General features: G+C 46.1%; 1 protein-coding gene across 4 annotated transcripts in view; it reads right to left on the bottom strand.

The window, feature by feature from the left end:
* Positions 1-23494, bottom strand: part of TRIM29 (tripartite motif containing 29) — a 60225-nt gene that overhangs the window by 17402 nt on the left and 19329 nt on the right. Inside the window, exons 3-8 of one of the 4 annotated variants that reach the window (XM_069614346.1) lie at positions 18139-18372; positions 16533-16722; positions 13806-13895; positions 8184-8276; positions 7848-7904; positions 556-615 (exon numbers count right to left, since the gene is read on the bottom strand). In XM_069614346.1, the coding sequence (XP_069470447.1) occupies positions 556-615; positions 7848-7904; positions 8184-8276; positions 13806-13895; positions 16533-16722; positions 18139-18372 (724 nt within the window). The remainder of the gene's footprint in view (positions 1-555; positions 616-7847; positions 7905-8183; positions 8277-13805; positions 13896-16532; positions 16723-18138; positions 18373-23494) is intronic. The other 3 variants (XM_069614347.1, XM_069614348.1, XM_069614349.1) reach the window with 3 other exon arrangements.

Here is a 23494-nt window from a genome sequence, read left to right as displayed (position 1 = left end):
TGCCCACAGCAAGGATTCTTTTTTCTGGGAGAGAATGGAACGGGCACATTTCTGCAGAACATCAAGCTTCATCATCTCAAGCACTGACAAATGATAGGGCTGCAAATTTGGCCCCCAACATGATTTGTCTTCCATACGAGAGGGAGGTCGCCATGGGCTGATAAAAGATTCCCCTGCGTCCAGCCCAAGGACCTTTTATGGCACAATTCTGGACCAAGTTCATGGTTCTGCTGGAGACAAACAAAACAGAGAAACAAGAAGAGAAGGAAGGGGGTGACAAGTGAACAGAGTCCCTGGAAGTGAACCAGGGGCACATGACAGGACGCACAGACACAGACAGAGAGTGTGCTGCAGGTGAGGCTCGTGAATGGGTGAATGGGTGGGCTGCGGTGTCTGCGAGGCGCAACTTCTCAGCCCTCTGCGCTTTGCCAGGCATTTGGGACTGGACCCATGGTTCTGGTGAGAAGCTGCGCCGTGTCTGGTGCGGTGACATATAGGACGGAATGACCACGCATGAGGACGCCCCTTTCAGAAGAGGGCCTGAACATTGGTTACCTGAAGTGTCCTCTAGAGTCGTGATCGGGGACTGATCCCACTGCCTGATATTGTAAGATCCTAAAAAGTGATTGCAAAAAGCAGAGTTCAGGCAAACTTTTTCTTCACTGATGTGCAATTACCACAGGGCTTCTCCAACATGACACCCCCAAAAACATCCCAAAATTACAATTTACGAAAGAGGACCACTCTTTTCAGGCGCTGCGGCCAGTTTACGAGCTCAGTCCATCCCGCCGGATGGGATTTTTCTCCTGTTCCCAGAAGGGTTGCCTGAAGCCCAGGGTTCTCCATCCACCCAACCTGGGAGACGGGTCCTCCATTTTTGATCTTGACAATGAATTGAAAATGTTAGGGGAAAGGGCTGTGTATCTGGAATCACAAGAGCACTAGATGGAGAAGGAGGGAGCTTGAAGAAAGTAACCCTGTTTCCAGTGCGAGCAGAGAAGAGCATAGAAAGAGGAGGGACAGACCCAACACATAGAGGCTGACTGTGAGGTACACACAGTGAGGGAGAGGACAGGCCCATCAATATCCAGTGAGAGGGAGGACAAGACGTTAGTTCAAGTTAGTGAGCAGCAGTGAAGTCGACAAACTGTCAATTGGGAAGAAAAATAACATCAGTTCTAGAACATTTTTGGAAGTGTGTGGAATCTGGAGGCATCCATGTAAAGTTAATGTTAACGTGTGGATAATACGCTCCACCCCTTAGCACAAGCCTCATTCCCAGGAGGCTACTAGGATGGAAACAGGTGCGGTATACATGATTGCCACTTTACAAACCTATGATCCATGAGATATCTGAGACATAGGACCAAGTGATGCAGGAAAAAAAAGAAATGTCAGGAATTCCGAAAATTGGAGTTTGGAGGTAAAGTGCAGCATTCATCTCCAGCAAAATGCTGAAGGTGACTCCTCCACTTCATCTCCAGCAAAATGCAAAATACTGAAGGTGACTCCTCCACTTCATCTCCAGCAAAATGCTGGAGGTGACTCCTCCACTTCATCTCCAGCAAAATGCTGGAGGTGACTCCTCCACTTCATCTCCAGTAAAATGCAAAATGCTGGAGGTAACTCCTCCACTTCATCTCCAGCCAAATGCTGGAGGTGACTCCTCCACTTCATCGCCAGCAAAATGCTGAAGGTGACTCCTCCACTTCATCTCCAGCAAAATGCTGAAGGTGACTCCTCCACTTCATCTCCAGCAAAATGCTGGGGGCGACTCCTGCACGTTACCTCCAGAAATCTGTAGAGTTACAATGTGGTGTTACAGTCTGCAGTAAAGTCACCAAAAATCCTGTGAACTCCAGAAATGAGGATTGACACCACCATGCCACCATTCGTAATCCCCTGCTGATGCCACGTGGCTGAGCAGTGGGCAGAGTAAACGAGCGTGGAGGCAAATGGGCTGATTAACTGACAACCTCTTGATGCGGCCCGTGGATTCAGACCACAGGTAAATCCACGGAGCAGGCAGATGTCTGAGCACACCTCGGACCTAAACTAATGGGTGCTCTTTTAAGCGCTGTAATGAAGGTGTTATTATAACCCAACCAACTGGTCATCAATGTACTGACCACAGAAGAGTGAATGGTTGAGTTGGCCTGTCCAATGGGATTCAAAGCACTAAAGTTCAGCGTAATTCAACAGCCTGTACCCAGTCTACAGTTTTAGGGCCTGATTTACAGAACGTTTTCCTATGGGAATGTGTCATTATAAAACACTTCTGTGAATCAGGCCATTAATCTTGTGTTGTAGCTCTGTGTTTGTGTTTGTCATCGCACCCCTTCCTTCCTTCATTAATGTACTGCAGTTTGATGTATGCCAGCCTTTCCACTGTGAGACTGTTAAGTGCATATACGTGAAAACTAAAGTTGAGTTGAGGTCCAGTCCCGTATCGCACGTGTTTTTGCCCCCTTCAGTCCCGTATCGCACGTGTTTTTGCCCCCTTCACGGACTTGCTGTAGAACGAAGACAGAGAATTCATCACCCTGCGTCTGCTGTACAGAATTAACTTATTTCTAGGGCGTGTCCCCTTGTTCATCACATTATTATCAGAGGAGGAAAATACATTTTGTGCTGGAGGCACGTCCGCATCGCGTGGGGGACGTAAGGTTTAAAAGGAAAGTGCTACCACCCAGAGGCCACGCTCAGTACTGCAGTAGAGTCCTGCCACTTTAGCACATTGGTTGTGAAGGCTCCTTTTGGGCCTGCACGCTTGCAATTAGCTGCTCGGCGACGTCTGCAGAGCACAAGTCCTAAAGAAAAGTGTGGCAGCTCATTAACATGCAATGGTGAGTGACGTCACCGGAAGTGACGTCTTGGGAGGATAGCTTTGTCTTGGGTCGATAGCTCAGGGGTAATGCGTTCACCTTGGAAGCAAGACGGCGCGGAGCAACAGAGGTTCGATCCCAAGGTCCGTGCTTAGAAACCTTTGGGTATTAAGCGCGTTATAAATAACTCATTACAAAAAACTGAACAGATTTTAAAGAGAAGCTCAAAATTGCATTCAATTGTTATTTATTTATTTTTTTGTCCCCAAATTAAATAAAGTGCAAAGGACAAATAAGTATTTTCCTCCAAGAAGATTTATCATTAAGAGATGAAAAATAACCAGAAGGGAGGAAGATTGCAGGGAGTGTTGCTGGCAAAGTGCACAGGGTGCAGATCTTTTTAACCTAAAAGGCTTAATTGAAACATTCCCTGCTGTGTAAAACCCTAATGACACATGTCGCGCGCATTCCGCCCAGACATTTGCACAGGCCTTCTGTGTAGTTGACTGGCGTCTTACCCTGATGATCTTGGCTCTAATTCATCCCTGCACTGTCTCCAGCAGGCCCAACAGGCTCAAATAATTGAAAAGACGGGAATGTTTTTAATTCTTCAAACACCCAGGTGGGATGCTGTCCGTCCTAACATGCGTGCATGCTCTCCAACAATGTCTAGCTCCGATTTGGTCCCATTTACAGCTGGTAGAAAGCAAATGGTATAAGCGCTCACCTCTGGCATGCAGGCCTGCCTGCGCTTCAGAGATTCCAACCCTAGCAAGGCTGACTAAGCCCTTCATCCTTCCTAGGCCAATACGTTGAACAGCACTAGATTGGGTAACAAAAGCAGCTATCACAGTGCTTAGAAGTGGCGAGAATATGGCACGAAGCACTATCTAATACAGGCATTGGCAAAGGCAACCGTTTTGACTTTTGTGAAAACATGCAATAGGCATTTTCCAGACCCTTCCATCATGGTTATTTCATGGTCATAAGATGGCAACAGCTGGCAAATAGTGCTTGTACCTGGGTATATTATGACAGTGCCAGGCACATTCCTACGTAATGGCTGTAGAACTTCCAAAACGTCTGGCTTTGCCAATTCTTGTCTTTAACAGGAATGCACTACAAGGTACAAATGTAGCGCACACACATACTGCTTACAAATCAAGTGGCTGAAGGCACGCTTGGGTAAGACTTTTTTTACACCATGAGATGGTCTACAGCTGCAATGAAGCCATTACCTTTCAGAACGCTGCTTGAGAATAACAGTGGCATCCCCTTAAAAGCAAAAAGCTTAAGGGCAGAGACCATAAGGGTTGTGTTTGGCCGGGGTGGGACAGGTAGTGGGTGGGAATAGCCATAGGAACAAGTATGGACATGAGCTGCTAACGGCTGGGCAAAAGACCAAACAACAAGCGGTGTGTACCGCCTCACATCCCATCTGTTACCCATCTTCACTCCCCATGCCAGTAGTTTCAGCTTACATGCAGTGCCTCTGGCCACACCTAACAGCTAAAACTAAAAACCTTATATATCACACCGTAGATGAAGTTGTTGCACGAGTACATTGTTGTGATTTTGGCCTGATCTATCCCTGGTGTGCCATACTGATGTGAAGCCTGGGCCTTCTACATCACACCAATGAATTATCGATCACACTTATTGCGACTTGAATTGCCATTATGGCTGGCCAGACAGCCCAGGCGGGCAAGAGCTCCAGACCACGTGTGCCATTATGAGGATTTAGTGCACAGTACTGCTGCTGGTTTCAACCAATCGTACTGGCCCAGTGCGCTTTAACTGCGCCTTTGCCCACAACTTTGCCTAACAAATGTGCCCCCCAGTTACTGCTCAGTTCTTGGGGTAAAATGTCATAAATTGCCATTTGTAAATGGGGGGGCACCTTTGTTAGTGTCTGGGAACAGTTGTAATCACAGTCTTACTCTGCACAGTGGCAAATGGGTCACATCTGGCATACAATATTGTTGGCCTTTTTCTTGTCAAAATTGTGGCTAGAAATAGAGCACACAAGACCTTATATGCCCCCTGATGTGCAGGGCATATTAGTTTAAGTGGCAAAGCACACCCTCAGCATATAATGCACACCTGTGCTTTCTCTCACTGTAAAGGTTAGGTCAATATTGTTACAATGTATTTGTACAGTGAATCCAAATGCATAAAAGTAACTTTCACCTTCAGCGTTTCGGTCTCTAGATGTGTTAAGCTTTTTAAAATTATTATTTTCATCCACAAGTCGTATGACAAAAAGTTGCATGTTAATAGAGGAGTAAGACCTGGCTGGCGGGTGCAAATGGCAGGCATTTACATCCACATACTTAGTAAAATCATTCTGAACCAGAACATACAAATTGTGATCATGGAACCCCGCCCCATCAAGCAAACACTCTCTGGAGTGAGGCCAATGAGTGAAGCAATTGCTCTTGAGGACGGTTCCCTATTATTTGAAGTTTGGTAGCTATCTATTTTTATTTGGGTAACAGTTAACAAATGTTTTTATAGTTTATTAGTACCCAGCGAGGGGGAGGGGGCTGCCTCTCAGCCAATGAGCAGGCCCGGAACGGGGGAATTTCCAGTGGTAATCCCCCGCTCCAAGCAGCCTCACGGCTAGAGGCCTCCATCTTCCCCCACTAGGGAACGAGGTACTTGGTGTCCCACTTCCCCCCTCTCCTCCCTCCTCCCCCCATTCAGAAAATTCCCTCCATGTCCTCCATCCCCACTTACCTTCGTTGAAGTCCATTTTGTGAGTGGACACTCTGGGAACACTTCTGGCACCTGCGCGTCTGCTCCTGATCAGCAACAGGCCGTCTCTCCTTTCCATGGCAGCCATTTGATCGTTTACTTTTTAAATGGGCGCCATGGAAAGAGAGAAGGTACTACATGTAGTCCCTTCTCCCGTTTCCATGGCGGCCATTTTTTTGTTTACTTTTTTCTATTTTTTTCAATGGGCGCGAATGAAATGGGAAACAGACTTCGTTTTCCCTTCCCAGGCGGTAATTTTTTTAAATTTCTTTTTTCTGTGCCGGAGCGTTTCGGGAACATAAAAATAAAACTTTTAGTAACCCAGTCTTATGGGCCGGGGTACTAATAGAAATAGGCCCCTCGCAGGGGCGGCATTACCACTTCAGGTAATGCCCGAGGCACCCGTCAAATGGTGCGAGGGGCCTATTGCTTAAATAGAATACATACATAATAAGTGCTCCTCCTGATGAAGACCACATGTGTGCTTATCAGTTGAAACATGTCCATCTAGTGCTAATCGGAACAGATTCAATACTATGCATTTCCAGGCTACACCTGTATTATGTTGTTTATGTTGTTTGTGTTTAACATTTATATAGCGCACCAGGTACCCGAGGGCTTAAGGGCGCTTCAAAACGAAACACTCACAAAACAAAAGAACGGACAGGAGAGACAAACCCAGTTGGACGCAAAAAGGTTCATAAGCGGGGAGAGTAATCAGGAGGCGAATCCAACCTATGAGAAAAGAAATGTTTGTTTCCTCAGAACGAAGGGTACGGATGTTCTGAGGAAACTAGTTCTTTTAGATGTAGTGGCATAACTTCATATTTGCATTTCTGGGTGATAAGAAGCAATCTAAACATAATTCTGGCCTTAACCGGCAACCAGTGGAGGCTGCGCCGGGCCTCCGACACATGGTCTCTTCTTGCTAAGCCTTTCACTACCCTAACTGCTCCATTCTGAATGACTTGCAACCGGTGGATGTCAGATACCGGCAGCCCTATGAGAAGGCTGCAGCAATAGTCGATCTTAGAGCTGATTATGGCCCTTGCCAATGTTTCTGCGTTGGCTTCCGATATGAAAGGTCTCAAACACCAAAACAATTTGAGAAAATAGGAAGCGGAAGAGACCAAGTTATTGACTTGGGCGTTCATGCTACGGTTTTTGTCCAAGTAAATGCCTAAGGTTTTCACCTTGCTCATGACCTCAATGCGGCAGTCATCAATAATGAGCGATTTATAGCAAGGCCCTAGTTTGTCTAATTTGGCCTCTGAGCCGATAATTAGAAGCTCGTCTTTGCGCTATTCAAGGCTAGGCCATTGTGTACCATCCAGTCCTGAATTTTCTTATAAATATTGTTAATTCTTGCCTCATCTTCAACAAGGGAACCAGATATGGGCATGACACATTGGGTGTCATCCGCATAGTTTGCAAATACAATCCCCTCGTTCTGGAGCATCTGGAAAAAGGGAATCATGAATATATTATAGAAGCAAGGCGACACGCAAGCACCTTGAGGGACTCCATACATAAGTATGTTCGGTTCTGCTTCTGCAATGTCGCTGGCCACTCTATTTAGCCTATTCATCAAAAAAGATATGACCCAATTAACTGCTTCATCAGAGAAATTGGCATTCTATTACAAAGATGTATTATAAAAAGGGCATTAGTAGCAGCATTTTGATGGTTCACAGGATGTTTGCACACCAGTATTAGACCCATTCTTTATATCACTCAATTAGACTGATATTATTTGTGAAATACGGAACCAACCGGATTGCCATTCTCGACTACTGTCTGACTGGGAACATTGAATCAAGGAGCATGTGCAGGTGACATGGTGAAATCATTCTAAATGTATTATAGAGAATATCCAGCAGCTGCTGTGCCTGCTATGATATCATATCCATGAACATGTTCTGTATCGCTAGTTTCACTGCTGTATGTATGAGATTTCACATCACGACTGTGCATTAATATGTCATCTGTACACGTGATTGGAAATTGGAGAGAACTGTAAAATCACATCGTCTCTATGACCATATTGTGACTAGACAAGACACTTGAATTCTCTCAGCTTTTGGCCTTCAAACCATTGATAAGGGTTTAATTGCCTGATGGAACAATGCCTCTTTGTGAAAGGGGAGTGGGAGGGGTGACTCTTTTTGCATTATTGATCAACAATGCATTTTTCTTCTTTACATTTGAATCTTTATTGTTTTCATTGCAAATCGTACACAAATAAAAAAGAAATGGTTTTCTTACCTTGCGTCCCGTAGAGGCCGCTCAGGGATTGGGGAGAGGTGTCTGTGTATGACCGAGCTGGAAGAAAGAGGTTCAAATAGGACACAATTAACACCCAATATCAGTATCCCACTCCTGTCCTTCAATGTGACACAGCGGTAAAGCGGGTCACTTTGCTAACAGGAAGGGCCACATGCCATCTCAAAGAACTAATCTACTAGCAGAATCAAAAAATGCGGTGTAGTGATTTTGAAATCAAAGCATTCCAGGTGTTCTACGCAAACTACGATTGTTCTTTAAAAAAAAAAGAAAAGTCAAGCTTTTGTGCATGCCCAAAATAAGGAATGAGTGTCCTACTTTTCGTGCCATAGATGCTGTTTAGAGACTGTGGGGAACTTTCTGTGAGTGTCCGACCTGGAGTTGAGGGTTGGAATGAGGCTCTGTTACCACCTGATGAAGAAAACATGGTCTAATCATTCAATGCTCTGTACCGCTGAGAAGACCATGGAGAATCAGCCGAGAGCAGCATTTCATCAGATGCCTCAAGTGGCCTCTGATCCCGCATTGAACATTCAACAACATTATTTGGCCAATGGCAACTATTGGACTCCTCACAGTTCCTGTCTGTTTTTGTGTGAAAGTTAAAACAGTGTGCTTTTATTGCACAATCTAAACGCACTACACACGTTGTAAATGTATCACATTGTAGAAAGAAGCTTTATGTAACTTTCCCAATATTTGAGATTAGAAGCTTGTGACCGTCTCTCTTTTGGAATGTTGTCCTTACTATATTGCGATCAGACGTGGTGTAACTCTTAATAGTGATGTGGCAGGATTGCGATGCTATGCTGAGATATGCAGGATTGCTATGCTAGGTTATGCAGGATTCCTATGCTACCATATGCAGGATTCCTATGCTATGTTATGCAATACTTTGTTAGGCAATGCAATGCTATTATTCGCTCCCATACAGTTAGGCCTCAGACCCTCCATGTCACCTCCCTGTGCCTGCTCTACACGCAGCGCCACCAGACAGGTCCAAACCCCTTCTAGGGCACAGGACACGTCGGGCCTTCCCTTGCGCTTATTCTCTACAAGTGTAGCACTAGCCCCATGTATGAGAGATGACAGAAGGGGTGTCTGCGAATGCCGCTTATTCATGATACCACACAACGTCCCCGCAGGGCTACGTCACAAGGTCAAAAGTAAGATATCGACAGTTCTTGGCAAATGTCATTAATGTCGTGCCAAGTAACACCCCCATTGTGAAAGTACAGAAACATATTAGTGTTTGCCTCTGAGATGCTATATAAACAGGCACTGTTGGGTTGGGGGGCCAGAGAGGGCTCCTTGTGCCTACTGCCTGAACACTTGCATGCTGTTTTCCCTGCTGATAACGCTGTATGCCATGTATGGGCGATATAAATACACAAAGCTTAATTTACCACCCGTCTGTCTGCTCTCCTTATTTGCTGCAAACTGAGGCTGGCCGAGGGAGCGTTATCTTGGCCACCACAATAAGTACTGTGCACTCCCAACTTAGAAGGCCTCTTCAAAAACATATGGCTTTCTCGCTGTCGTAGCCTCCCAAACTGCCATCATTACATAGTTATCTTCTTCTAATATTTGAAAGAAGACGACAGAACCCAGACAATTGATCAAAGAACAATAGACAAAATATCTCAAACGTAATAACCCCTAATCAAAAACTATTCCAGCAGAAACAGAGTATATAATAATGACTTGCTATTTTTTTTAAAGAAAACAATCTAATCTGATTGCAAGCACAATAGTGGTGGCTAAGAGTCCTGCATGTAAGGGGAGTCAATTCATTAGTGTATTGTTTTGAATCGGTATGCAGTGATATAAATCACTGGAAATAACATCATGGGTGACTCGATATTTTTTTTAAAGGCGCTATCCAACACTTTCCCAAAATGTTCTAGGACTGGAGGTTATTTATATAATTATACCAGTCCTAAAATATGCTGGGGAGGGTGTTTAGTGCCTTTGAAAAAACTACTGAGTTGCCCTCAATGTTTTTTCCAATAATTAAATTACTTGTGACCTTTTGAAACATTTTAGGCATTAATCAGATTTCTTGTAGTTAGTCTATATAAGTGCCTTGGCGGCTCCCTGGCTCAGCTGGCTCCATGCAAACTCCCAACATGTCCATTTATGTATAAGACATTTGCTTTCCCTTTCACATAGCTATTGCTCAATGTATGTAATAGTTGGCCAATATCAAAGTATTCCTCTCTGCATATCTTTTAATCTCTCTATGTATTTCACTTTACCCCATGTGTCACCTCTCCCGCCTGATTCCAAGGTCATTGTTGATTCCAAAACAATATTAGACTTAGACTTTGCTAGTCTCTGAGCAGAGTTATAAGTAAAATCCTCTACTTTTTTTTTCAGACGACACCTATGAAAGGATTTGGAGAAGGTGAGCCATACGCTGGCCAGACATCCTGACTCTTCAATGGTCCTGTCTAGGGATGTCTGCCTTACATTTCCCTTTCTGTGTCTGGATGAGTTTTTGACCAAGGACATAGAAAAGGGATCTATTTGCTTTGCTCTAAGGGAGAGAACGTCTCCATGGCTTTAAAAGGTGTTTTGCTTTCTTGGCCATACACAGATGTTTGATCGCTCCCAGCCCATAGAGCACCCTGGGGGGATCAGGGATGGGTAAGTCACTTAATCCAAGGGGCTGAGACATGCGACAGTCTCGGTGCTGTGCAACATTAGTGCTGTGATCTGTCTCCATTGACTACATTGGCTATGGCTGATGGGAGATGTAACAGGCTAGACTGCATCCTGCGGGGGTGCAGTCACACCTAGTGGATGTTGTTTTTCTTAACAAGCTTTTAAGTGCACAGGGCAGACAAATATCACTGTTTAAGTCAACAAAATCCTTGCACTGGCTCTCAGCTAAAAGGAAATTTAGAACGCCCGGTCAGCATTCACGATGGTGGGCAGACAGGCCGTCCCCATTTTTCTGATCATATCTCCCGCAGTCTCTTTCAGCGGGAGTGGAGTAGGTATGTTTTGATTGACCTGGATTACTTTGCCTGGGTCTCGCCTGTGTAGGAAGACACTGGCCTTGCCAGGGGGTCCAAGGTCAAGCACAATGGAGCACTAGATGACTGAGTCGAGCGCAAGAATAGGATACCCCCCACCCCAAGCAAAGCAGTGTTATTTGAGTGAGTCATTTGGCCGCAGTATCTACAGCAGAGACGAGAGTCTGTTCCTCAGGCATCCTTGCTTTAGCCGTGTCCCTTTGGGGACATGGACAGACAATCTGCAACACATGGGCGAATAATCTGCTGATCATGTGTGCAAGCCTTTCCCGGAAGACATGTTTGTTTTTCTTTTTCATGTATTTTCATGTACTGAGTGCTCCATGTCTCCATACTAAACTTGCACACATAGTAAATATTTACTAAAGCTAAACTTGGAGGTTCGAATTGCATGCGCAGGAGTGTCCACTGATAGGAAACTAGTCTGCTAGCACCATGATTGCCTGCAATGTGGTCATTGGGGGCATGTGTGTATGTTGGCACTTTAGCCAAAGGCTGGGCCAAAAACGAGTCAGACTGTCACTGCTAGTTCACCTACTCTATGGCCTGGCAGGAACTGGGCAAGTAAGGACCGCCTAAAAGTAAAGACAGGTGAGGTCCAACCACAGCCTTGGACTGTTGTGGGAGTCTGTGTAACAAAACACTGAGGGCCTGATTCATGGAAGGTTTTCCTATGGGATTGCGCCTTTATAAAACATGTCCATGAATCAGGCCTTTGAATCTGTACAGAAGGACACATGGATGCCACCTGGTGTGGGGGTGTGATACCCATGTCAGCCCAATAAGATCCGCTGGATGTGGCACACAGTGGTGGGTTGGCAAAATCACTGGACGACGAAGGTAAACCATCTCCACCTCTTGCATCTAAGCAGGGGCCATAACCGTGCCTGCGGCTCATCACAGTCCACACATGCTGCCATTCTGAGCAGAGTAATCGGGCCCTCATGGCCACTGGTGGTGCGAGCGGCCACTGGTAGCGGAATGTACACCACACACATCGCATCACATGCAAAGCTGCTCAAGCACCCACCACAGCAGGAATCTCGGGTGACTGAGCAATGCTGCAAGGGGCGGGGGGGGCTCAGAAAATAGCAGGAATTAGCGAAAATACTCGAGTTCCTTTCAGCACAGGTGTATCATAACGCGAGAAAAACCATGGGGCCCATTACAAAATAATAAAGCCTCACAGACCGCTGGTGGGTCATTAACCCAAGCCACATTGACCACCCTGAGGTGTATAGGGCTATTAGCACACAGAGGTAATAGTAAGGCATGTTTGGGAATTTGCATGGTGACGTAAAAACGGTACTTTAATAGTGAGTAAAGTAAATAGACAAACTAGTGAATGAAATTGGGGTCGTGAAAAAAATCTTGCCTGGAAATCGCACTGTTGTTTCCATGTTTGGTTTTTAAGACAGTGGCCCTCATTACGACCCTGGCGGAGTGGGTTTACGCCAGCGGTATTCGTGGCGGACCCGTCCGCCCTACTACGAGTTCCCATAGCGCCATGGAGCCTTTCTCCGCCTGGTTTTTCCGGGCGGAGAAATCCATGGCGCTACGGGACCTTGTTGTTAATTACGCCACCGTACTTTACGGTGGCGTAATTAACGCCTTCCCCACTCCCATTATACCCTATGGGGCAAAAATGGGAATGGGGAAGGGTAAAATGGGGATTGGGGATTTACCGCCCCGCCATGGTCGGAATGGGGCGGAAAATCCGCCAACCCCCATGGCGCTATCGGCAGCTTTCCGCCGTGCTCCAAGGTGCATTTTGCACCGCGATTTCCGCCAGGGTCGTAATGAGGGCCAGTGTGTTCAGAATGCAGTCAATGCCAGTAGTTATTGACTGCACTGTGAACATTCTGATTGGTTGAGAGGAGGTCAATAATGATCCCCATGGGCTTAATAATAATTCCATGAAAGGACTTCTTAAGTTTGCATTCGTGTACAAGAGGTCTTCTCTGTGACGTTTGTATTGTTCTTGTGTCCAGATGCAAATCCAGCGGAGACATCCGGCTTGCCCTAGCTTTCTGTGCTGCTTTACACTCAATAACATATACAATTATAAGTGCCATCCATGCAACTTCTGTGCATGGCGCATGTCATTTATGAATCTGTGCATGGCGCATGTCATTTATAAATCTGTGCATAGAGCATGACATTTATGAGTCTGTGCATAGCGCATGACATTTATGAGTCTGTGCATGGCGGGTGACATTTAAGAGTCTGTGCATAGGGCATGACATGTATGTGTCTTTGCATGGTGGGCGACATTTATGAATCTGTGCATGGCGCATGTCATTTATGAATCTGTGCATAGAGCATGTCATTTATGAATCTGTGCATAGAGCATGACATTTATGAGTCTGTGCATGGCGGGTGACATTTAAGAGTCTGTGCATAGGGCATGACATGTATGAGTCTTTGCATGGTGGGTGACATTTATGAATCTGTGCATGGCGCATGCCAGTTATGAGTCTCTGCATGACGGGTTACGTTTAAGAGTCTGTGCATAGCGCATGACATTAATGAGTCTTTGCATGGCGGGCGACATTTATATGAATGAATTCTGCCTGGTTTTGCAGCTGCAAAAACCGCGAGACATGAATGTGAATTTCAGGCTTCATACTGCATTGTCTTCAGAGGGGCAGAATGGTGGAGGCGGGGGCAGGGCTTATGCTCCACCTCCCATCTCTAGACAGAACATGTATGGATCATAGTTTACAATACAATCTGTGCGTGTTTAAAAATGAGCCCGTGGTGGTTTCAAAGCATTGACAGCTTCGGTCAATCATGTCCCAAGTTGCATGGATATTGCTACCGGCGTCACCTCTTTATCAACACAGAGAAGGGACATTGAGAAGAGCAGGTTACGATGGCGACACAAGGGGTACCATACCTGATCCAGCCAGGAGCGAGGTGAACCGATTGTAGGGTTCCGGCTGGCTCCACCCTGCATTGTAATCTTTCATCATGTATCGGTTATCGGCTGTGGAATAGAAGGGACAGCGCACGTCATGGTTAGTAGTAGTGCACTGGAATGTCACACTAAACCCAACACATCTAGAAGAGCAACACACGCCCACATTCATGCGCCATTGCACTGCAGGAACACATTAGCAGCCATGCTGCCCTCAGCACCTCTTGCGTCTGGTGTGTTACCATCTCCAGGCTGAGAGCTTACTCTCTGTCCAATAAAAAATTGCCTATAGAAATTAGCCAGATCATTTGCTTATCATTAATATCCTCGATCGTAGACCAGGAGTCTGCACCTTTGGCTCTCCAGATGTTTCGGCCTACAACCCATGATATCTTGATATTGACTTTGCTGATTAGGGATGATGGGAGTTATAGTCCAAAACATATGGAGAGCCAAAGGTTGCACATCCCTGACCTAAATGATCCAGGGTTATCAGTGTTTCCCCCACAGCTGTACTTTGAGATCCATGGTTTATCTACGATCCCCATGAACAGCAGTCGGTACCCCTTCCCCTAATCCCCCATACCTCCATCTTTTATCTATATATGTGCACATGTCATGTATGATAATCTTCATTTATATGGGCACACTCCATACTGTTATATAGCTAAAAAGACACCTCCTTAACACTCCTGGTTAATGTATCTGCATTGTTACTAATGTGACTTCCCAATCACCGATACTTGTTCATGTACAGTTTCTTGTCAGATAAATACAAAATAGAAAAATTGACCATGAAGATCGTCAGGTAAGCATGTTGGTGTGGTTATGTTTCTTGTGGCTTTGCATTCATTCTGTTATACTCCCGGCAGAAAATGGAGCACAGTTCTCTTGCACTTCTTTGATCACCTACAAGATCAGGAATGGAGCAAATGGATTGTGCCCTCATTGGGTTCCCTGCTTTTTCATGATTCACTGTGGCTTTCAGGCCCCAGCAGGGGGCGGGGGGACATGGCTGGTAACGGACCACTAGCCAGAACCATGGTAGGCTCGAGCGCAGCCTGCGGTTCCGCCAGGGTGAAAATAGCTTTCTTATTTTCCCCTTGGGAGATTCGTGCTTCATGCGCAGCCAATCTCCCGAGGGGAAAAGAAAAATAATAATAAATGAAAAAAAGATGGCCACCACCATAGGGAAAAGGGACTGTGTCCCTTTTTCCATTTCTATTGCGACCAGGGCGGGGCTGCAGCAGACAGGACCTCAAAGCTCCGGTCCCGCTTGAAAGTTTGGAGGGATGGAAGGGGTGGGGGAGAGGAGTATGAATATATATTTTAAGTTAGAGCATAAGGTGCCCATTCTATAAAAAAGGGGCAAAATGGAAAACATGACGTTTTTCATAAATTGCCAAAATGTCACGTGCCTTTGTTGCGGGCAACACAAATAGTGTGGTTCTGGAACAGGGAAGAGGTAGTGTCATTCTTGGCAAGTGACCCATGCAACGTGGTTTCTGTGAGGCACGGGCGATCAGTGGGTTTCTGTATCTGGGTCTCCTATAGTGGGGTTTTGGTGTGAGTGCACCCAATCTGGTTTCAAACTGGGGTGCACGGTGTGATTGCCGAGCTGTGACATGTGTTCTGTGGTTCTGGAACAAACGTAAAGTGGTTTTCAGATGCAAGGGCTATGGTATGGAGACCCGTAGTTATTTTCTCTGCCAGGTGGTTGACAAGTGTGGTTCCGTTGAAGATGAGGGGGTGTGAGTTAGTGGGGCAGGATCACAAAGAAGCAGCTACCAGGAGTAACTCTGAGTTACCCTGAAGAGGGGGTATTTGATACACAAGTTACCAGTAGCAGCTCAGACCTACTCTTCTCTTCCAGGAGTAAGTGGATAGTACATTGAACTACTCCTGGTCAGTTCAGTTTTAATCAATCTTTGTGCCTCTAACTAATAATTGTGAGTCCTAATTGAAAAAGGAGCAAAGAGTGGTTATGAACCAGGTGCGGTAACAGTGTGGCTCTGAATCGGGATGAGTGTGGCCCTCTACGGGGTAGATACTTTAGAGCACTGGAGGGTAGCCAGCAAATAAAGCACTTATGGATACCCACTCACCCAATTGGTACACGGCACACAATCAACGCAAACCATTTTTCCTGTGCCTGCTCTGTGCCATTATTACAGCACCAGGGAATGTCAAAGAAAATAAGCAAAAGTACTAGAAGCTTGTTTGAAACAAATCGAACTGGCAACAGGATAGAAGGAAGCAACGATGCACTAAAGTACCATTGTTGGCACAGAATGGCTCTGTAGTGAGAGGCTGTGAGGGGTGGCAGGTCTCCATGCAGTTGAAGTTCAACTCTAAAAAGGGACAACAAGCAACAAAAAACAGATGGGCCACCTAGAAAAAAAGTGAGACGAAATCCATCGACCCATGTATGCTCAACACATGCAATGTGACTTCAATGCACAGACATTTTAGGGGTTCGGAGTAGGACGCCATGACGGGTGCATTGTGGAAATCTGAGCTTTCTATGAGTAGACGTGGAATCGGGAGCAGTGAGGGCAGAATGGGATTTTCGATTGGGGAGGGTAATTTATGATGCTCAACTGTGTGTACCTGGACCTGGGAGGGGTTTCTGGCCTTGGACCCGAAGCCCTTTTATAATCTGAACCCAGATGTTGTGCTAGGAGGACCTTGACCAGCATCTCATACCATTGTTCTTCTCAACGAGGTTCCTGCTGAGCTCGTTTTTGGCGACCTTCTCCACGTGTTTCCTGCAGACGGCTACCAGGTCATCCCTTAGGCAGGCCATGGATTGGGTCAGCTTCTCTCCGTCCAGCATCACGCTGTAGGTGGGAAGAGGTGGGATCGGAGGCGCGTTTCGAATCTCAACCTCGTACTTCTGTAAGAGACTGAGCGGGTCAGTTACATGGAAGAAAGAGCATTCAGTAGAAGTGCCTTTTATAAGGTTGGCAGAACCTCTTCGCAATCTGGATGCATTCGAAGCTACCCGGGGAAACCTCTACTCATCAGCAGTTTACAGGCTACACTGGATAAGTGACGCGTTCTAATACCTGACATATCTCGCACGATTGCCTATGTCCAGAACAATGCAGACATTTCTCAGACAAGGCATCGCCACCCTAAGGCTACTATGGTAGAAATTGGCAGAGTATGAACGCTTCAAAACATAACATTGTGTTCGTGTTACTGTTTGGTAATATGAGTGCTGAGGACGAGTACGCTCATCCTATTTGCATAGACTTGCATAATAGCCCAGCAGTTAAGGGGTTAATCATTAAAGCATATGCATTTCGCTGCATTAGATGTGGGCTGGTGCTCCATTCATGGTCTAACGGGACCATGGGTCATGACTATCAGAAAGGGCGAAACATGTGTCCGATGAACTTGCACAATAAATGGATTACTGGATTAGACGCAGAACTGCTGTAGGCATTACACGTGTCAATTACCAGAACTACATCTAATGCACACTGATGCACAGGCATTAATGGAGCTGCATCATATTACCAAGCATAACAGAAGCGCAATGTGTGAGATATTAGCAGTTGTTCTCTTATCCACTTCACCCAGAGAGCTCAGGCAGATGTTCCTTTTCCTATTTCCAAAAACGCACAGCTGTGTCTCACATAACTTACACCACCAATACTCTCACCAATTTGCAGATGTTTTATATTAATGACTGCATAGGATGGGCAACTGCCCCCTCTTCTTCTAAATCTTAAACACTAGCAAGACATCCACATCTCAAGTGCCTGCGTATCTTCAATCAGTCCAGCTGGTATCCGGTCATTGCATCGACAACCAAAGCATCGACAGCCATACCATCTAAAAATAAGCATCAGAAAAAAAAGCATCTAATGCATTTTTTTAGATTTTAAAGGGTTTAGTTTAATAAAAATGGGTTTTAATGGTTAAAAAAAAGGGGATTGGGGGGACCCCCCATTAAAGAAAATGAAAACAAGTGCATTAGATGCTTTTTCTTTCAATGCTTTTTTTAGGTGGTATGGCATAAGATGCTTTGGCTGTCGATGGAATGACTATAAACTGTCCAGCTCACATCACTACTTTCAGCAAAACCTCCGACTAGCCCCCCTACCACCATCACACCCACCGCAAACTCATCCATTCACACCCTCAGCTATATCATGAATCCCCCATCCACCTCCGGACCCACTTGAGTTGGGCCTTGGTAGCCCTCCCCATTACTTCCCGTGCCAGCCCAGGGTGCGTGCTGATCCATTCCCGGATCCCTGCCCTCCAGACTGGAGCATGTCGGGGACCCGCCCTGCAGTACCTGCAGGAACTGCACAGCATCGGTGGTGAGCAGCAGCTTTGCCCCATCGTGTTGCCGCATTTGTAGCTGCTCCCTCTTGCCCTCCAGCTCGTTCACAATGTGCTCAATGTTGTCCATGGCCTCCCGCTCCTTCTGGTCCAGGCCACCCATCACCTCATCCCTCTGCTGCTGCAGCTGACGTATGACGTCCTTGAAGCTGTGGTCCACGGCCGCCTTCTGATTGGTCGTGTAATTCTGGCAAAGGGTGGAAACAAAGCATGCATCCCGGTGTGAATTGCATTACGTATCGGCCATATTGAAAGGACTATACAGGATTGCAATGACATGGTTTCACAGCTCAGGATTCGGTCCTAGTTGCAATGATAGTGATTTCGTGTTATTTCACTGATTCCTTGGCATGTTGGACTCTGGGTGGAAGTTTTGGGAAAATGCATTAGCAGTAGCAGTGATGTAACCGGGGCCTGGACATTGGCTTTCGACCCAATTCCCGCCCTCCTCTCCTTCCCATTCCAAAGCCCAGAGCTGAACTCTGCTGAGTCTCAATTGCTTTCAAGATGGCCATGTAAACACCCAGCAAACTTGGAGGGCAGTTCAATATTGCTGGAGCGACATCATTTGGTTAGACATCCCTTTTGGGTTCTTCTTAACCCTCAACCCCTAGTCCATGATGAGGCCAATACCGGTTCCGGCAGTCAATGCCCTCCGTTCTCATTGGAATGAGCCATCCCTCAGTTGGCAAGAATACAGAATCTTTCTTAAGTTGCGATGGTTGGCCTCTAACATTTTCGGACTTACATTCTGGTTATACCCCGTCTGTGATTTTTTTTAATACAACATTGGCACGTCTACCCCTGTGATTTGGTAGGGGTTGCATTTTAGGACCCTGGGTGTAGTTGTAAATTATCCGGCAATTCCATGATTGAGGTGGCCATGCCAACCTGGGATGGCCAGGTGGTGTCATATTGGTGCAACAAACAACTCATGTGAGTGGCACAAAACGAAAACAAATATATATATATATATATATATATATATATATATATATATCCGACCAGAGATGTATGATTTATGTACTTAACGTCGGTGCTCTGTAAGGCGCTGCATGCATACATTTCTTGCCCAACAGAGCAGAGGCAGATAGGAGGCGAGAAGGGTGAGGGGGGCGGAGGGGTCAGGGGGGAGTGAGGGGGAATGGGGGGGCAGGGAAGAGCCACATTGCGGGAAAGGCTATTTTGACAGAAAACCTATAAGTCGCATTTGTGACGTAAACTGTTGTTATAAACAAGAAGACATGAAGAACCCAGAACCCAGTGTACCCGACCATGGTTCAAGCACAGCCTTTCTAATCAAGGCAGCATTTGCCACCATCGAGTGCAGACATTTAAAGACCACCAGCGCGTGGGATGTGAGATTCTCTTTGTGAATAATTCACCAAAACCTCTGTGAATTGGTGCAACGGAAGAGTGTGACCAAAAAAAAAACATTAATAAATAATGGATAGATCTTTTTACACTGAAGTGTTTTATAGTTTTATTTTTAAGCCGTGGTTGTGCTATATCAATTACAAAAAGAATACCAAAGTCTGGGCAGGGTGCGATCCCTTACTGAGAAAACACATGTACTCTGGGCTGGAGTCAAAGAATCCTACACATGTCAGCTCTTTTTGCATGGATGTTTAGTTAAGAGGTCACTATTTAAAGCTGGTCGTGGCCAATGCATCACTATGAAGAAGAATGTGTTGCACGACTCGTCCCTTTACAATACACTGCAAATAACGTGTATCATTAGTGTTACAGAACACCATGGTACACGTTGTGTAAATGGCAGAAGGGTGAAAGGGAGTGGCATTGCTGTCAGGATTTCTAACCCGTGCCCATGTGGCGGCACACAGGTCACAGACGTGAACTCTCAATTCGCTGAGTTATCTTGCAAACTGTAGTGTGGGGGTGGGTGGCAGTGTTTCTGAAGGTTTGGAATGTTAGTTACGCGACTTCGGAATACGCTCTTAGCGTTGCGAATGTGGTATTGCTACTGGAAGGTGGTTGTGGTTGCTGTGCATGGGATCCTGTCGTGCATGTGCGTGTGTGTGTGTTTTGACCTCTTCCTACATTTTTATAAGGAAGGGGGATGTGTAGTGCGGGGCTTGCATTGCATATCGCAATGCAAGCCATGGAATGTCGCTAGTGGTGGAATGTTGGGTTCCCTCAAGTTTTCACAGGTTCCAGTTGGGCATTCAGGTTGGGAGATATGACTGGAAGGATGTCATTAGCTATGTTCTCTCCATTCCTCTAGCCTGTTACCCTCGAACTGGAATACATCTCACTTACCTTTGTATCTGCTGGCTCCTGGGTGTTGCCTGTGTCTTGTCTGCCATTCCCTAATCAGGACACTACACAAACGTTTCCTTCTTGCATCCTTTGCTTCTTGCATCCTTTGCAATCCAAGTTTCCATGTCAGAATGGCTGCCGAGGGACTCACTTAGAGTCAGGAGGGATATCCTTGAGATGGCCAGAGACAACCCTTAAGCCAATCAATGAAGAGAACCTAACAATTCCATCCTTGTATTGGAGACCAGGAATCAACTAGACATAGTCTTCAGCACTGCCAAAAGGCAACCTCTCTGGGTTCTAGTAGTGCGGGTACAGAGGGTGGCACAGGAAGATGACATTGCTAACCCAACCCTGGTCTCCTGTGGAAGCCAGTACCCTCCCTCTGGCATATTTATCTCTCCTGTTTGAATTGGTTTCCCCCTTCCAAAATCAGGGCCAACCTTCTGCTGGGACACAGCTTTATACCCATAGGGTTCTGCATCTTCGATCCTCCCGAATCTTGAATGTGTAGAGTCTTTGGGATGAAATACACTCATTCTTTGGGCTGTTCCTTGATTAACGTCGCAATGCAATCAAAGGGAAATAGAATGAAAAGAAAAGGAACCACGTATTGAATCCCACCGGGAACATCCTGTGTGTCCAAGAGCCATGTCAGTGCGGGGGCTACTTAGAGCCATACACTCAAGCCCCACATGAGGACAGGCTAACATCAACTGTACCCAGAAATAGGCAATATTACCCCGACATCTGGCCTGTGACACGGCCCCAACATTATCTGATCCTGATTGGCCATGATCAGAGCACATGGTTAAGGGTGTGGGTGGGGCTAGTGGTGTGAATGACTCCCATTGTGTAGGGATGCGGGACCATGTTGCTTTTTGGATTCTGATTCCCACTCATTTGTAAAAGAAAAATACTCCTTCACTAGGAAGTGGTGTAATGGGCTGCCTTCTACCCACACAATGTCAGAGCACGGCTGTAGCGGGATCGCAGAGGGGCGCCTCAATGGACTCACAGACGTTCCCCAGCCAGTGATAGAAGTGTATGAAAAAAGTAGTGGAACTGTGACTCCAGCGGTGGACAGAGTAGGAAGGACAGGAGCACCGTGCAACACATTTTTCAAGGGTTGCAGTAATCCTGGTTGAAAGCCAGTTGAGCTGAAATAGATTACAGTTTAGCTGGTAAATTGCAGAAGTGTGCTTTAACTTCACAAAGAACAGTTCCGGAATGGTGAAAATGGTTTCAGAGAGCAGTGGAGCTGTTAACAGTAAAAAATAAAAGTAATGGGACACTGCTCCCGAACGTTCCGGCTCACTTCGACCACTGCGCACAGCTCTACAAGTACATTGCATCCGCTTCCCTACAAACACCAGCGGGCATTGCACCCATTTAAATTAGCCTTTAACGAGCATAGGTGTCCTGGCAGGGTACAGGGGATTTGACTAGTGGCAGAGCTCCAGGGCAGCCGAACAGCAAGCCTCTCTTAAGCATAGACATGAGATGCCCTGTGGATTGGTGGGTGGCTGGGTTTCTCCCTGCCTCTGTCTCTCTATAGCTCTCAGTGTCCCTATTTCTCTGTCTTTCTCTGGGTGCCTCTTGCTGTCTCGCTCTCTCCCAGTGTCTATGACTGTCTCTCCTGCTTTCACCCTTGTTTAGATGGGAATGAAAGAGAATGAAGACAGCTCCACAGTCGCTAGATTAGACACTTGGGGCCACTGTGATGCTCCAATGATATCAGGCATAGAAGGTGCGGGGCTTCCATGTACACGAGTATTCCTTACTAGCCGGCTGGAGAGTTTGGGTAATCCAAGGGTCTATTACAGAAATGTTACACTAGTGCAAGTGCAATTAGCATTAGGGCATCTATTACCCTGGTGCAAAACATTTTATTTCAATGCATCTTTGCAATAGAAAAAAAAGGACTACGTAAAACATTTCCCTAGGACACAAATGCATTGAAAACATATTTTTTTTTGCATTAGGCAGTTTTGCCCTAGTTCCAGTTTGCCCTGAATCAGTGCAAGGTTTGTGCAAAACTGCCACATATGTTTATAATCTCCAGCAGACACCATTGTAATAAGGCCCAGACTCCACCACTTATTTTACGCGGCTTGCTCATAAAGAGCGCTTATGCCGCATAGAGAAGGGTGCAGGGTGGTCACACATCTCCATTCCCTTGCTGTGCCTGCATTTGGTCCTTGTGCTGCACATTCATGTGGTTTCAGGTGCTGCACAAAGTACATTGTTCTGGGTCATAGTGTAACTGTGCCAGTTGTCCAGCTCTATGTTCCCAACACCTCTCCAATCCTGGGGTACATATATGTAAAATCCAGCTGTGTGTAGAGTTTAGCTCCATATCAGCCTTCCTGCCAAACTCCCGCTGACACCACCACGTGTAAAGCTCGTCCAGCTCCTGGCACCACCAGAGAGGGATGTCAAATTAAAACACTTACATTGTGTGCGCCATTGGAACCCAACCTGAGTCCAATAGATAAGGCTAGATGGTTGAAATTACATTTTCCTGGTGATGAATAGGGAACATGGTCTAACAAAGTAAGTCACGGTTAAAATGCGAGTCATTCCAACACAGACCCAGAGTCAGCCATCAGCCATCAGATTTCAAGATTCATTCATACCCTTCCAACCATCAACCCTCAGTGTGGCATTTGTCACCCTGAGAGGGAGGTGTATAGGTAGACGTGGGTCCTGAGACTGCTGTGCCTTCAGCAGAAAGCTACACCTCACTGATGACTCCCTATAAGGCTGAACCATATCTGGGGTGGCCCGGAGTCTTGTGCAGAAGGGACGTGACATAGCATTTCAGGCTGCATTGCCTCTATTAGGGTCGGACCAAGCCTAATTTCCATATGGTCTTTCCGCTTTTGCAATGGCATTGCAGGTTGCAAACCAATGGCCTGGACAGTTGCCCAGAGCAATTGCCAGGGGTCAAGATGCATTTATTCGTAACCTTACAGCCGTCAGCCATCAGCGATAATTCCAAGCAATTTCGTGGTTACATTTACTGC

Source organism: Ambystoma mexicanum, chromosome 9, assembly GCF_040938575.1.
Source record: "Ambystoma mexicanum isolate Mex_15411 chromosome 9, UKY_AmexF1_1, whole genome shotgun sequence".
Taxonomy (NCBI): Eukaryota; Metazoa; Chordata; class Amphibia; order Caudata; family Ambystomatidae; genus Ambystoma; species Ambystoma mexicanum.
Note: the sequence above shows the minus strand (reverse complement) of the source record. Positions and strands in the feature narration are given on the sequence as shown.